General features: G+C 38.2%; 1 protein-coding gene across 1 annotated transcript in view; it reads left to right on the forward strand.

Moving 5' to 3' along the window:
* Positions 1 to 16852, forward strand: part of LOC148651227 (myelin basic protein-like) — a 69365-nt gene that overhangs the window by 19344 nt on the left and 33169 nt on the right. The window contains exon 2 of the mRNA XM_088601277.1: positions 1455 to 1518. Coding sequence (XP_088457403.1) covers positions 1468 to 1518 — 51 coding nt within the window. The 5' untranslated portion in view covers positions 1455 to 1467. The remainder of the gene's footprint in view (positions 1 to 1454; positions 1519 to 16852) is intronic.

Here is a 16852-nt window from a genome sequence, read left to right on the forward strand (position 1 = left end):
GTGCAGCCTTTACAATACCACTTCAGAAATGCATCATGGGAGATATGGCTGCTATAGCTGTGTCCTGGGCACTGTAATGAAGCTGGCGGCTTTGGCACATCTGTCCAAAGAAGGGAGGGGGGAAGGTTAAGGTCTCTCGAGAGTTCTAGACTCATGAGATTCAGCCTCATGATTTAGAAATAAAAAAACACATTTGGAAATGTATCCGACAAATAAAAGGGCAGATTTGTATAGCACTAATATGAAGGGTTTAGAAGCATTTTTTTATGCAAAAGAAAGTATATGGCACTCTCCACCCTCCCTCTGGAACAATTTCCAAAACGCTGACCTGGCAAGGTGACCAGGACTACTGTGCAATAGGAGGTGCTCTCCCTAGAATTAGATGTCAGGACCCCAGATTAGCTTAGGGTCATTGAAGGTCCCATGGCACCGGTTTCTTTAATGCCTTAAATGTGGTGGCACTAAGGGTGTTAACCCTGATATTCTTAGTCGAATTTAGCCAAGACATAACCACTGAATTGAGGCATGTAGCTCATAGTAAAAGACTGAACACTCTGGCCCGTCTAGAAGTACCACTTTATTTCATTTGGTGAAGTGTTTTTTTCCCCTTTTTTCTATTACCTGCTGTGTAGTGGAACTGCTGGCTGGTTGTGGATGAAGTGGCAACCTCACTTTTTTTGTAAAACACATTTGGATCTTTCTAGGATTGGTGCTGGAAGGATGTGGGAGGATTAATTAAGGTTCTGTTCCAAAATGCTCTGCAGAACAAATATAAGTGCTCCTTAAGAGAAGTCATGTATCTGATGTGAACCATTTGTGCTCAGAAATGCAAATATGGCTGAATCCCATATGGCCGTTGGGAAGCATCAGATGACAGAAGTCTTATTTTAATTTGTTAGTTTGCAAGCCCACTTTACAACTCTGAAAGATGGGGACTGGCTAGAGCTGTGGTAGAGTAGTTTGTAAAAAAGCTTGAGCTATAACTCAGCACTGTTTTCAGACTGTCATGCCTTGTTTTAGTTGTAATCTTATGTAGGTTCGGCTTTGCGTTGCAAAAATGCTTTCAACTCATTTAGTAATAACATTAAAAATCATTCCAGAACTAGAGTTCCTTAATGTTCATTTAATTCTTATGTTTGAATGTGTATTCTCTTTTATAGCGTAAAAGCTGATAAGTGGTCATCTTTAATTCCCCATTCATAATACTAACATGCCCTCTGAACTCCAAAACCATATTAAATTAACAGGTCTGTTCAAAATCTATCTGGTGTCTTTGCTGTAGCTTAAGGAGCAACATTCTGGGTAAAACCAAATTATAGTCAGCAGACCTGGAAAAGAATGTGATTATGATTTTATTTTTGTTAATCATCCATTTTTAAAAAGTGGTTTTGATATACTGATTCCCTTTGAAAATGGAATATGACAGTCATTTAATATTATCCTGTTTCTTGCAGCTTCAGTTCAAGCATGGGTAACCATGTAGGAAAGCGTGACCCTCAGCCTGCAATGACTGGACAGGTAAGAACCTTTTCTGTTGTTAACTGTTTGAGGGGAACTATGAAGCACTGGAGACCTCAGGGGACAAAAACCTCTTGTTTATTGTAAAGTTATTGTACATTACTGCTAAAATATGTGAAGAATAGATTGGTTATTGCCCTTTGCCTGTAGGAAATAGTGGTGTGTGTTGGGGAAAAGAAATCCCACACCACTGGAATTTAAACCAGTAAGAAACGGATTGTCCTCAAAATAGTTGGGGAAATTCTGTCCACTTAAAAAAAAAAATTGTCCTTGAATGTTAGGAGACCTACCAGATGTTTTTAGAGTTCTATAAGCCAAGAAGTCCTTAAACGTAAGAATTCATTTCCCAAAGAAAAAGATATCGAGCAAACGTTATGCGTGTGGTTTTAGAAGTTACTTTAATCAACATTGTGCTGTGGTGTGAATGACATCTTTGATAGCTCTTTAACACTGGGCTGAATTGACTAACCAATAGATTGTTTACTGATTTATGCTGTACATGACTAAGGGTTTGAAATTATGCAGAGAAAGATTAAATTACTTTAATCCCAGTTTTGTTATAATCTAGATTGTCTTGTGCCCTGTGAAATATAAATAGCCTTAGCAATGAAAATTGGCAAATCCTCTATAAATCCCTGATTAATTCCAGACTTAAGGCTGTCTCGTAAATCTCATACAAGGGACAGTAGTCGGTGTTTAAAAGATTTATTGGGAGCAGGAATGCTCAGTGCTACAGTTTTATCAGCAATGCAGTATAGTAGTGGATTCAGGAAACATTTTTGTATGAAATACAGTAACTTGTTCTACTAAGTTCTTTACTTTAATGCTTTTTTAAATTGTTGTTTCTGTTTCAAGGAAAATAATTTCTGAGAACTGTCCTTTGCTATCAATACTAAATTCAAAGCTCTATAGTCCTTTTCCTCCCAGATTTTAGGTATGCCAGATTGCTTCTGATCACTGGGGTTAACACCCCAATTTACATTCCAGGCCGTGGGATTTTTAATAACCAGCAGTTAGGATCTCGGTTTACAATTTTGCCAATAATTACCTTACTGGGGCATTGGTTTTGAAATGGATCAAGTACAATAGTACAGACTTGTAGCTTTTAATTAGAATTTTCCTCAACTAAACTTGTACAAAGGGTAAAGTGTGATATAAACATTTCCAAATTTTCCAGTGTGATAATACATGAATTGCACACTTTACACTGAAAAGACTAGAGGCTGAGGAAACTTGGCTGTGATTGATAGAGTGAAGATGTCTCGCTTTTCTAGGGAACATTTGTTTTTTCCAGGAACTCTTGATTTAGAATTATATTTCCTAACCACGTGATACTGTTTTCTTTGTAACCATTCTACCAAAAGGGGTACTGCTTACTCTGTTACTTATTCTGTGTGACCTCAGTTGAAGTCTCCCCTTGTGAGCCAACTGTATGGTACATGAAATAAGGTGATCGAACAGCTGATTTTAGTTCTTGTTCTCCCCCTTTGAAATTTCTATGAAATTGTCTTGAGTAATAAGGTGTTCTGGTTGACAAAAGACCAAATAATTCAATGGAATGTGATAGCTTTTGGTAAAATGGACTATATTTAAGTTAATGAAAGATCCTTTTAAGATGTATATTATTTAAATTGGATTTCATATTTGCTCCTATGGTTGGTTTAACAGGTAGACATTGAAAGCACATTTAAAGAATGCTTCCATGCATTGAATGACTTCCCTGCATTGACTGACCTGAGAGAATCCACTGTACCTGTGTTTTGGGCTATCTGGCCTCGTGCAGTTTCTGATTAGCAGATATTCAAACAGAAGCTTAGTTGCACTACAGTAGACCATTGTACGCAGTTTGATAGTTTATCGGCCATGGGTGCAGTATTGTTCACAAGTGAGTCCAGTCTTGCCTGTGCCGGGAGCAAGTCTACACTTCTGTGTTGGCTGCTGGAGATATATGCTCTTGAAACCGTGTAGGATTAATCATTTCTGATTTGTTGTTTAGGTCGGTCATTTTGCTATTTTTTCCCCTTCGATGAAAGAGTTTTTGGAGCTGGTGATTGCACAAACAGTCCTGATGATAACTTGCAGGGAAATAGGAGTTTTATAAGCACAGGCATGTAACACATACTGGTGTGTGCGTGTTGTCGTTAAGCCTGCTTTCACCTCCATTTGTTTTACAAAGTGCCTCATTTTTTATAGAAAGGGTGACTTATTCAGAAAAAAGACAGATCTGCCCGTTTCTCGGCTTGTGTTAGAAGCAGGATGTGAGAGGCAGCATGGTTACAGATGGGTTCATTTTCTCAGCTTGAGTGCTTAAGGCTGATTGACGTGTTTGTTTTTCACATTTCCAGTCCTTATTACAGAGGCAGCTTAGCACATGGCAAACAACTACCTGTGCAAATAATGGAACACAGCGCTGTGGATCACAGACTAACCTCAGGAAACATCTGCTCATCAATTTATCATTAGAAACAAATTTTTTGTGTCTCGTTACGGACGAGAGCACAGCTAGATGTACAAAAAGCACTGCAACCTCAAATGCAAAGAATAAAAGTGAAAATCGCCGACAATTTCTCAGAGGATTAATTTGAACCTTTTGTGATGCACAGGGAGGTGCTATGTATGCACTCTTGGCGAGATGGTGATCCTCTGTGGCCTCAAGACATCAATTAAAAAATTTGCGAAAAGTAATTTTAGAATGTTGTGTTGATGCAAATTAATTCTCTGTGAAAATAAGCAAAATAGAGAAATGGAAAATAATTCAATAATTCAAGGCCATAAAATGTAAATAAATATACTGATTTGGGGTTATTAGGTTTGAAATTAACTTTATTCATGGCAAGTAATAACTTCACATCCAGATTTTCCATTTTAAAATGACTATAATTTTTGCAGTTTTTTTATGGTATTATTATGCTCGTCTTGCACTGACATTGCCTTAGATAGATAGATAATGCTTTATTAATCCCGTAGGGAAATTGATGTGTTACAGCAGTCCAGCCCAAGACAAGCAAAACAGACATCAGAATAGTTATAAAACAAAAGACAACAAAATACATAAACATAAATAAATACATAGGTGTGTGCAAAATGTGCTGATCATAGTCACTGTAAAAACAATAAAATATGTGCATAGGTTTATACAGACTGATTGTCCAAAAAGTACAATGGAGTAAACATGCTGTCCTTAGAGGAGCAAATGAAGCGCTAACAGATATGCTACTTAATTCTAACTATGAAGTAACAGGTTTTTAACTGTGATTTCACAGTGGCTCTTTTTCCCAGCTGTAATAGGTCTCAACTGGGAGTAATTGCATGAAGCTCTGCTCATTCTGCTGGCCTACCTCCCATTTGCTTGATGTGTGCTCTATTCCACACCTTGGAAGCTAGGGATTAGGAACATCCAGAACATGCAAGCAGAAATAAGTCATTTAAATTTGGGCTCACAGGGGGAGCCAGAGCCTATCCCAGCAAGCAATGGGTAAGGCAGAATACGCCCTTGATGAGACGCCAGTCCATTGCAGCACACATGCAGAGACAAAATACTCATGCACGCACGCACGCACCACGTTTTGCAGAACCACATTATCCTACCAGTATGTCTTCAGACTGTGGGAGGACACCGGACCACTTGGTGAAAACCCACTCAAACATGCAAAGAACATACAAACTCCACACAGATAGCTCCTCAGGTCTGGAATTGAACCCAGGGTCTCGGTGAGTCTGCAATGCTAAATACTGTGCCACCGTGCCACCACTTGCTTGGTTATATTAATACCAACTTTTTTAGGAGAACATGTGTTGTGTGTCCATGTTAAATGCTGCGTTTAAGTTGCAGTTATTATATACTGTAGTATTCAAGAATTGGAAACTATCTTGCTTCATAGGAGCCCTTTACATTTCTGCTTGTTGTCATTGTACAGATGTTAAGTGTTCTGTAACACGACAAGCCATTCTTGCAAAAGTCAAGAACTCCGGTGCAATGGATTCAAGAGCCTTGGTTTTGAACCATTTTTATGTTCTACTACTCGCGCCTTTTGGGTTTTCTTTAGCTCAACCCGATGAAGCTCTCCGAGCTCAGAACTTCAGTAATTGTGACGACATCCAAGAAGCATTTTTAAAAATAATTACATTGATTTTGAGTGCACCCATGATGCAGTGAAACAGTGGCAGAATTGTGTGAATTGGCAAGAGCAAAGCAGAATCTAAACTGTGAAGTGTATTTAAATAATTCACATCTTTAATTGACTGTACTTACCGCCTGAAATTAGTCATTAGTGACCGATCTTTTCTAAAACTTTACTCAGTGGAGAACTTCATTAGTCATTATGTACATTGGGTGAGAAAGTCCTAACCTTCCAGTATGATGCATGTCTTGTTCCAAATTACTTCAATTATGTCTCAGTTGAATTGTTGTCCTACCATCACTTATGTATTGCTCGCTGTGCAAGTCATGCCTGTAGCTCCAGTATATTTAACAGGTCTTCCCATTTGTTTTTCTCAAATGAACAAGACCACAATGAGCACAAATACAAGATCCCACTAAAGAACAGGATTTTAAACTACAAAAAGGGGTAAAAAAAGTGGATGATTAAGCTTTTGACAGTTTAAGGAATAAGGTTTTAAATAATGTCACAAATCTAATTACTGCCATTAATGGTTTTCGATTTCACATTCAGTGTGAATACTTCCAATTTTATGTATATTGATGATTTGTAGTTCTGTAGTTTCATTTGAATGCAAGTGAGGATTGTAGAAGTGTATTGCACTTTATATGATTTATTTTCGTTTATTTTTTAGTTTGTAGATTGTAGATTGAGATTGTAGACGCAGCACCCAAATCGGCAGTTGTCTGCATTGACATGCCTACATGGATTCTGAAACATAAAACAGAAGTACATCATCATCTTATTTGAATTTTAAGCCTTGTTTAAAAAATTGTCTCCATAAAAGTGGTTGCTAAGATGGATCTTTTGTCATTGCCAGAGCCTTCAGCCTCAACACCAGGTTTAATCTGAAATAATAACTTTTTTCTGTCTTCTAGATGTATGATTTGTGTTATGGATCCTTCTATCCTGCTGTATTGTAATATTAGGTCATCTTGTGAATATGTAAAATGTGGTTTAGTTATGTAGCCTTCATGTCGTGTCATTTGAAGTGTTCATACCTAGAGTGGGAACAAGGGGAATTTTTTAATTTTGAAACTAGAGGTTTTAATTTTCTGGGGAGGCATCTAAAATGGATTTTAATGCCTCTGAAAATGCTGAGGTTTTCAGCATTTTCATTGGCCCCTTGAACACGTTTCTTTTGTATTGTATAACCTACCCATGGGCATGTTGCAGCAGGAATCTTTAAAATAGGTGGGTCCAGGCCAACAAACAGACACAAAACTGTAAGGGTCAATTTATTTTTACAGTGCAGGGAACTCAAAATGCCACAACCAAAATAAAAGCATAAGCTCTTCTTTGGGCTTGTAATTAAACATCTTCCTCAAGTCCCATTCTATTATGGCTGAGTAGCTATACTACTTTTTGGCCTCCAAACAAGCAATCAGGGCTCTTCTGGGTTCTTTTTAAAACAAAAGAGTCTTTCTCTCAGACTCTTCACAAAGTTTCTAAAACTCACAGATTCTCTGTTTAGGTTTAGGTCACTGGTCAGTTCTCCCTTTGGCGAGTGGTATATACAGTGGGTTCTGTCTTCAGCCAGTCACTCCCAGTGACCGACACCAAAAGCTTCATCTTCCTGTTTTTTGCGACTGGCCAGTTGGCTTCCTGCAGCTGGTTATGTAACTATGAGCAGGAGCTTGCAGTGGAATCCTAGGGAATGTTTTTCTCACAGTTTCCAGAAAGGATGCAACAGATGATGGTTTTTGTCGATCTTTTTGTTTTGCTGCATATTGTATATTCCAAGTACATACAGTGCTCCACATATCAGTCGATATCGATAATTATCACGATAAATGTCAAATCATTATTTCTTTCAAGTTTAAAGGCAGATTTTTTCTCCTGAGTGAAAGTTGAAGAAACCAGACAGTTAATTGGTAAATTAAACAACTCTTTGAGCTGGTCGTTGGCAGCACTACATTTGCTTCAGTGTCGCTCATTTCTCCACTCGAACTACAATCCTGTCAGCCACCACCGTGTGGGTAAACAGCAGCACGTTAGCTGCCCGGTCTGCAACACGCACGTGCACCCGCGCAGTATTTTGTGCGCATGCGCATATCATGCGCAAAGCATAAATGTATATATCGAACATTTATCAAACTTTTGTTAAAATTATATCGAGGAAAATTATATTGCGAGAATTATCGTTATCGAATTATCGCCCAGCACTAGCTTCAATACAGGCAATGCTCAGAAAGTACAGGAATACTAAGTGTACCTGTATATGCTGAGGATGAAGACTTTTATTTGTGAACCTTGGTGTCTTTAAACTGAAGATACTCCATTGAATCCATCTGTACTAAATTAACTAATAACCTTTTAGGGTGCAGATAGGATAACAAAAATTACTCCCTCTTCAGTCAATGGGTCTGATACCTTCAGCAAAGGACGGGTGTATGCTATATAGAGATAACAATTAACTGAAGTGTGCAGCTTATGAACTCGTCTTAATATTTTGGATCCCTAATTACCACACTGTTTCTGAATGTTACTCTGCCCTACTAAATAAATCCACCATTATCCACTGAGATTTAAGTTATTTCAGTGCCTGTGAAATGTTTTTTCCTTTTGCAGCCGTTGAACTGCTTTTAGTCTATGAGCACTAATGAAAGGTTTGCAAACAGGTCTCAACTCATAGTCCAGGTTCTGAAGCTCTTCTTTGACTTTTCACTGAAAATAATACCTTTCCTTTAGACAGGGTAGTATTTTGAATAAGTCATTGACCTATATATAGGTTCCTCTTAATAGTGTTTTCTTTAAGATCTGCAGGTGCTGATATACAGTAGCTCTGAAAATATTCTAAAGGATTTGTTTCTTTTGAAGCCAGATATCTTCTATCATTGCACTGACAGTCATCCACACAACAGGTGACCAGTCTTTCTAACCGTGACTAGATATTGAGAATAGGCAGACATTTGGCGATTGATTCTCTCATAGGAGCAAACATTATGTCATAATGTTTCATATTAACTACCAAATAGACTAGATTGTCCAAAACTGCTCTCCTTTGTAACCTTCACTTGTTAGTAAATCTATTACTAACCGGACAAATTGTTTTGCTTATATTGAATGTGTTGTAGGTTAAATGACACAAAATTGCTCATCTTCTGTTTCAGGGTCCATGGATTATATGGAAACTGGCACTGTAGCAGGCCATACTTCAAAAGGCTTAATTCACTTTTGCTGATAATTTTAACTTCTGGAGTCAAGTCTACTGAGGGCACTGCTGCTTTGTCCTTCATTAGGCTTTCTCCAGCAGTCTGTTGCCTTAATGGAGTATGACAAAATGACAACAGGCACAATTTGTAGTTAGGAATACACACCTCTGGCCTCTTCCACAGAATCGCAGTCTTTGAGCAGCATGTAATACACTTTAATGACAATGGATAATCAGGGGCTGCCTTGCTATAGACAATTTGTCACAGCTTGAATGTTGCTACGAAACAATTATTGGCTTAGTTTCAAGTCAATCCTGGTGCTATTTTCACACATTGTTTTAATTGAGCAACCTGTATATTAGCTCTGGAAAACAGTTTATCTACAAACACCAGCAGGCAGGCATGCTGTGGAGGGCAAGGGGCATCTCCTTGTGTATTGCAACAGCTCATCGAATAATGACATGATGACTGTACTCACTCAGGGCTCCCTCTCACTGCAGTTTCCTTGACTGTCTTTCAAGGGAGATAGGTCATTTGTCCAGAACCAAGAGGGAGTAGGGCTCCCTCTTCATCATAGACTATATAATATTTAAGCCATTGAGTGGAAATGTGTCATTTTCATTCTGGCAGCACATCAGAGAGGCAATCTGACATGTGGAAAGGTAGTCACTGAAACATTTTGCCCCACTTTATGTTAAGAGGAAAATTGGGTTAATTTAATATAACAACTCTGTGTAATTAGCACAAGCACCTTTTGTACTTTATATGAAAAGTTGGCATTAAATATGTGTCATTGCTGTAGTTTTAGTTGATTTAATGGTACAGCAGAAAGACCCAATCACAGTTCTTTTGTTCCTAAGTGCTGTTTGATCCAAAATACAACCAAATCCATTTTAATTTGTTCTTTTTTCTGCTACATGTATTTTTTTAATACCCCTGGCTGCAAAATGCATTAAAATATGACCATGTCATTTGTTTTAGATGCTACTTTGCAAACTTAAAAGAATTGTACAGTCTAATTGTTAATTTAGAATTTATTATTTATGCAATAGAAAAATCTGAGCTGTTCTGATTGATACATACTGTATGGTATGGAGAGACCAGTGTCAGTCTGTTGCAGTATGGGGTTAATTTCAAATAGGTTTGCATATCTGCAATATATGCAAGTTTTACAAACTAAAATTAAGGGTTTGGAACAAGGTGTTACAGCACCTTTTGTCTGTGACATTCTCTTTGAGATACTGATGGCACTCTGTGGCAAATATAGCCCCTGTCACTCATGAAGGGAAAGTCCTTTCTACAAGGAAACTTTCAAAATGTTTTAGAAGACAAACACTTAAATGCAGTGTACAGTCTTTCAGGTTGATATAAATTCTCAATTCTGATTCCTTGCTTTCTTTGAAATACATTTGTAGGAATGCTGCAACCATCTGATAGGGTTTTAGCATCAGTTGACTCAGTGCCGAGCAGCTGTAAAGGACCCAGGTGTTTGAGAATGGTGTTTATCCAAATGTGAAAGAAAAGACCATAAACCTGTGTAATTATTTGGATCTTCCCCTTCTACAGAGCAACACTGTTCACCGGGGTCAGTGTTTAAAGGGATTCTGGAATACATGCTCTACTCTTGCTGTTAGATTTTCTTTGCTCCCATCAGTACTACAACACACTCCCCAGCCTTCTGAACATATTTCATCTTGCAGCGTCCTTATTACATTGTGTACGGAAGTAAAAATGTACAACTTTAACCTTGAGCCACCTTCCACAGACAAGTATTGGTTTTAATAGGAAGTTTATGCTTTACGTGTTTCAATTATTTGGATCAGTTTTCTGCCACAAATGCCATGATGTCTCTTGTATGGCCTTGTGGTTTTGGGTTAGGACAGTCTGAGTGCGCTGGATGTTTGTCTTCTATAGAGTGTATGCACTTTCAACCATCCTGTTTATGATCTTGACCACTTCTCTGAATGTTGTGAGGCATCTGTTGCTCGATTTGAAATTTTACATGGGCTAACGAATTGTCACCTTCCTCTTTCTAAAAACTGGCTCCTGCCAAAAATTTGCTGAAATGCCACACTAAAGTTTGTCCAGTATATTTTTGAGGCCTGGGAATCTGTGGGGTCATAACAGTTTTGCAGTTGAATTTCTATTGAAAGGTTTTCTGTTCCTAAAATGGAGAAGTAACCAGTATCAAGACAGGACTGACATGAGCTTTTGTGTGACTTTTTAATTTTGGTACTGTACAAATCAGGTTTGCACTGAGTGGGCAATCACTGTGGGTAACCCTCTGCCCAGGTAAAGTATGACTTGATGTATGTGTAAATCGACTTGACATGAATCCTCCCACATTAATTATAAAGAAATACATTGTCACAGTGTTATTTCTTGCCTATTGTTTTTGTTTAATTGTCTCGAGTCCAAATTCTGACAAAAATCTAATTACTGCTGTAAATATTGCCTCATTGCTGCTCCTTACTTTCAGACTCGTGTAAATAAGTTTGGAAAAGCACCCTATTTTTCATGGCTTGAGGAATAGTCTTGAGTTACCAGTTACTTGAGTTACTCAATAGTCTTGAGTTACCAGTTTGGTTTTGTCATTGATAACCCTTACAAGCAGAAGCTTGTAAGGGTTATCAGTGCAATTCCTTGTCAATGTTTTGCAGCTTATATAAAGCTGAATCTACTCATTTACATCTTTGGTCACCTTACAGACTGTTTTTTTAGTGATTGATTCAGAGACCTGGGGCTGCATATCGGTGATCCCACATTCATCGCAGGGGAAGGGATGCAGTAAAGATGGAATGTCCAACAAAGCTGTTTACCTTCGGGCACCAGACATGAACTGTGTCTTGGAGTTGTCAAGCATTTTATCAGCTAGTGCGCTACAGGCACATCTGGGCTGCCTGAAGCCACTTAAATACTCCTGTTGCTTAGAATCCTTATCCATTTCAGATTTTGTGCTGGTTCTTCTGCAGACAGCGGACGGCACATGAAAATTGTATTAAAACTGCTTATCTTCATACATCTATGCAGACTCCATTACCTACTTAACATAATGGAGAGAGCCACATGCAACATCAAGTACAAGGTTTTGGCTTATATATGAGAGCCGGCAGCTGCAGTGAGATGAAGTGGTTGTTTTTCTGTAACGGGGAAAAAATAAGCCTTGCTGGTGTTCATCTATATCTCTTTGTATCAAGTTGTTATACCTGTGATTGTCACAGCTACATAGGCTGATAATGGGCCTGTATCCCTCATCTCTGGATATTGCAGTTGAATCACCAAAGGCACTTTAGGACACTTAGAATGACAAAGAGCCGACAGTGATATCGGAGAGTGGAGGGGGAAGAGCAGGCATTTGAAAAAACAGGATAACTACAATAGAAGCTGCAGTGGAGATCCACCGATCTGTACTGTACACTACCTTTATTAGGATGCAGTCCTTCTCCTTGATGCGATTAAAATGGATTATTTTCTGCACAGATTGATGTCACGCATGGACAAATGCATTAATTCAATCAAGCATTTGACTTCCACAAACCGCAAAAATAGATTGGAAATTGTTCTCTACATCACGTGCCAAGAATGGAAATGGTTTGCAGAAGTATGGAGCTCACTCTGCGTTGCAGCACCTTGAAACTAATTGAACATCTCCCGACCATTTTAAATAATGTCAGGAAAAATGTTTTCCTTCAAAAACTTGAAGTGACAAATTCAACTTGAATAAAGCTATTGACCAGGATTTAACACCTTTAAAATGTCACCTAAATTGCAACAGTAATATTGCCCTGGAAGGTCTTAGCAGTTTCCAGTAAGGCCCACAAAAAATTACAGTAGCTTGCTTTTTTTACAGTAATTTCAGTGGCTTAAAATAGTTCTGTTCTTTCATCACATTTGAATTGTTCTAGTGTAAAGTCTTTTTTGCAGGTGCCTTTTACTCTTCTGGCTTGCTTTTCAGTTGCTTCCAGGTTGTCACTGTGTTTAATTTAAATAGCTTCCTATAGTGAAATGCCACTTTTTAACGTTTGGTGTCTGTAGTGTTTGTATTTCACCGGAAACTAGCACAGCATGCAGAATTCAGTCAGACATGGTAGTTTGCAGGTTCTTTTCTTGTAGTAAAACCATGCACGTGAAGCATCTTGTTTTTTGTATTTTTTGAGGGGTTTAAAACATCTGTAAGGTTTGTTTTAATAACCACAAACCTGGTTAGATTCTAACCACCACACAAGACTCACAACAGGTGCCATATTTTCCCCTAAGTCTTAAAACACATGGCAGATATCTTCCCCACTTCTCACACGCCTACTTATCAATCTGTTTCTTTCCCACTGATGGATCTGTGGGTAGAAGAGTACACTTCACTGAAGCTTAAAAAAGCAGGCTGTCTACTTTTTAGTGCTTTGATGCCAGTTCTGTTCTTTAAACTTAATACCTCTATGGGGAATTCAGAAATTATAATCAAATGAGAAATACCAAAAGGGGAATGTTTTAATCTAATGCATAACAAAAACTGACCAACAATCAGCCAAGCTTTAGGAGAAAAATGTAGATGCTAAAATGTAATATGACCATTTGAATTAGGGTAAATCTGACCCTATTATAATGGAATAAACCATTAGAAGCTGGACACTTTATAATTGTGTTATATAGATCAGCTGTTTGTTACAATGTGGTGCAATTTTTTATGTGTTTTCTTGATCATTCTTTTAAAACGGAAAATCAAGGGAGCTTTGGGTTCACACAAGTGGAATATTCTTACCAGAATGCTATGGGGAATGATTTGTGATCTTCAGTCACCAAACCAGGTCAGGTAACAAAAAAACAAAACAAAGCTGAGGCTTCCATGGTGGTTAACATCTGCGTTCATGAGACTGTAGAAGCTGTGTGTTTTTGGAACGGTCTTGGAGAGAGACTGACTTCTGGGAGAGACTTGTAAGAAAAATCTCAAAAGGCGACTGTGGAAGCTGGTGGGCACCCAGTGTATATAGTGTGGAAACAGAAAAGGTCTGTTCACTAGCTCAAAGAGGTGCTTAGTCTGGTTTGTTGTGAGTTTGTGTTACTTCTTAAAAGTCTAAAATTTGGCTTTTTATAATGACAGTTTGTTTCTGCTTACCTTAATCACCTGGCAGTGTCACACAATCTTTAGCACTTTAATAGCTTATGTTATCATATCGCCGGCTAGCTTATGTGTAGAACCAATCAGCTAAGCTGGAACCCAACAAATCAGTTGACCAGAACCAATAATATCATTTGGATGCATTTAATTTGGCCGGTTGCAAAGTACAGATTAAATTACAGATCTCGGCTGATTAAGTATTGCTTTTCAGATTTCCTGGAAATTATCCTCTGGTTTCTCATTGCATCCCCTTACATTCTACAGATCTATAGTGCATTAAGGACCCTGTCCTTTACATTGTGTTGACCCCTGGGCATACTTCTGTTTCAGCTGTCATTCGTAAAGAAAGCAAGACAGACCTGTATCGGATATCATCCAACAGAGAAACCAGTCACCCCTTTCCTCATTGCTTCTCTCTTCAATTTTTGTTTATGGCAAGCACAAGAATAGGATGCCAGGCTAACACCCCCAGTCTTTTTGACAAATGCTCTGGGATTTTTAATGACGACAGAGAGTCAGGACTTTGGTTTTACATCTCATCTGTAGGATGGCTCTTTTTTTACACTATGGTATCCCTGTCACTGTACAGGAAAATTAGGATCAAACAGACAGCAGGGTGAGTGCCCCCTACTGACCCCACTAACACCCTCTATCAGCAGCAACCTTATTTTTTCTGAGTCCATGTACTAACCAGGGCTCACACCCACTTAGCTTTTGTGGGTTGCCAGTTGAGTTGTATGGTGATAGTTAGGTGCCTGTTTAGAACTTGACTCACTTCCTTTTGCAATACACCCGAGATGTACAGAAATAGGGCCAGTAATATCAAATCATCTGTGACGCAAAAATAGTTTGCTAGTTAATCTTTTTCTAAAACTGAGTAAAGCTATTTGCGTGCATGTCCTTCATTCATTTATCAAATCTCTAAATATTTGAGAATGGCATGTTAAATGTTACAGCAATATTAAACAGTTGTGCTTGAAAGTATATATTTATAATTAAAGTATTTTTCCCCTCTTTTGGCCTGCCTAGGCATAGTAATGTCATTTTGTTTGTCTTTTTTTTTTCCTGTGGCTGATTTTGACACGATTTCTTCTCTACTAGATGATGGCAGAACCTTCATCTAATCTTGTAACCTTAAATGGATATTAAACCTGTGAGGGTTGAGTGAACAGCTTAGCAAGGGCATTCAACTCTTTGGCACTTCTTCAGTCATTAAAAATGAAATCAAGGTAGAACGATTTCTGCATATGCTAATGTGCTTTGTTAAGCTTAAAATGAGATTTGAATTACCATTTAAGTAATTGCTCAAGATACAAGATAAGCTTCTACTGTCCGTTACCGATGTTGAGAAAAGTCCAATTGAAAATAGGATTAGTAACTATAAGGCAAGATCAGACACATTACATATGAGCAGTGGTACAGGAAGTAGTCTAAAATGCAGGTGGTAAATCTCATTTTAGCAGCCAAATTTTAGGTGGCATCAGCAGTAGTAGAATGTTCAAGCCTGTGAAAGCAGGAGTGGGTGTAGTTGTCATGGCTGCAGGAGGTGAGGTCGGCAACTCTTTATTAATCTTGTTTTGTTGCAAAGAATAACATGAATGTGTTATGCTGTTAAGTCGAAGGAAGAAAAGCAGATTTAACATATTGTTGATGGGGGGGGAACTGTAGGATGACTGTTACCACTCAATACAATAGAAATAAGACAACGATCCTGTACAGAAGGTCTGCTGTTTAAGCCTGTAGGTGGTCCTCCACAAACCTTCAAGATGTTGTTTTTTTTCACCACAGCCTATTTCATACATCCCTAAAGGATGTTCTAATGTCCCCTGATAAATGAAGTACAAGAGAAAGCTTGGAATCGGATATTAAAAAGCCCTTTTGAATTTGTGTGAATTTATTATAGCTTTCGTCGTTTGGCCTGCATTGACAAATCTGCTTCTGTGGCTGCAATTAGATAAAAATAAAAATGTTTACAAAATGATGAATAATACTTCCTCTAGTTTAACACAGTGACCCCATTGCAGTAAATGCAAGGAGCACTCTGTCATGAATATGTGCAATAATGACAAAGCAAGACAACTGAAATTAAATAAAATCACATGATGACTTCAATTGCTGGTTATCCCTTTTCCACATCTAGAAAAAAGAATATATTCATCTTAAATTGTGATACAAACTACCTGTTATTGTATACATGTGCATAGTGTACTTACTGTGTCTATATTAAGATTATGTTGAAATAGTATTAAAATCATAAAACTATCTGTTGCAATTACAAGTTGGTCAGCTTTTGGTTTGTTGACTGAAAAAGAAAATAAATGATTTGGCCAGAATGTTTAGGCCAAAGCCTGGAAAGTTAAGCCGCAGTATTTCTGGACAATAAAGTCTGAGATAGTGAAGATGTTAGCACTATTCCTGACTCCTGCTTCATGAAGAAGCAGTGTGTTTGTGTTGATAGCTGCAAGCTTGATGGAGCACAAAATCATTTGCTAAGCAGTACATGCACCTTGAAATGTCAGGTAGTCAAATGAGAAAGTTTTGACAAGCACTAGTGACTTCATTCTGACATGTAACGTTATGTAAAGATATGTAACGTTTGGCCTGTGGGATGTTCGACGTGCAGATAAAGCATTCTGCCTAGACAAGAGTTTGCTGACTCAGTCCCAGGTGGTAACAACAGTCCAGTTTTCCTATTTCGCCAGAGACTTGCTCCCACCTGTAGCCTGATCCCAGAAGTTGGGCAGGGTTTAGTTTAATCTGTACGGAGATAGAAGAATTGAAAGGAAAATTTAGGTTGCTGTTATGCATGGTGGGCCAGTAAATGATGCTCTTTTCTCTGGAGCAGAATTTTATTTTCTCGCTCATGTCCCTGTATTGTGACAGGTGGAAATGTTATGTGCAGATTC

This window comes from Lepisosteus platostomus, chromosome 12 (assembly GCF_059453375.1).
Source record: "Lepisosteus platostomus isolate fLepPlt1 chromosome 12, fLepPlt1.hap1, whole genome shotgun sequence".
Lineage (NCBI taxonomy): Eukaryota > Metazoa > Chordata > Actinopteri > Semionotiformes > Lepisosteidae > Lepisosteus > Lepisosteus platostomus.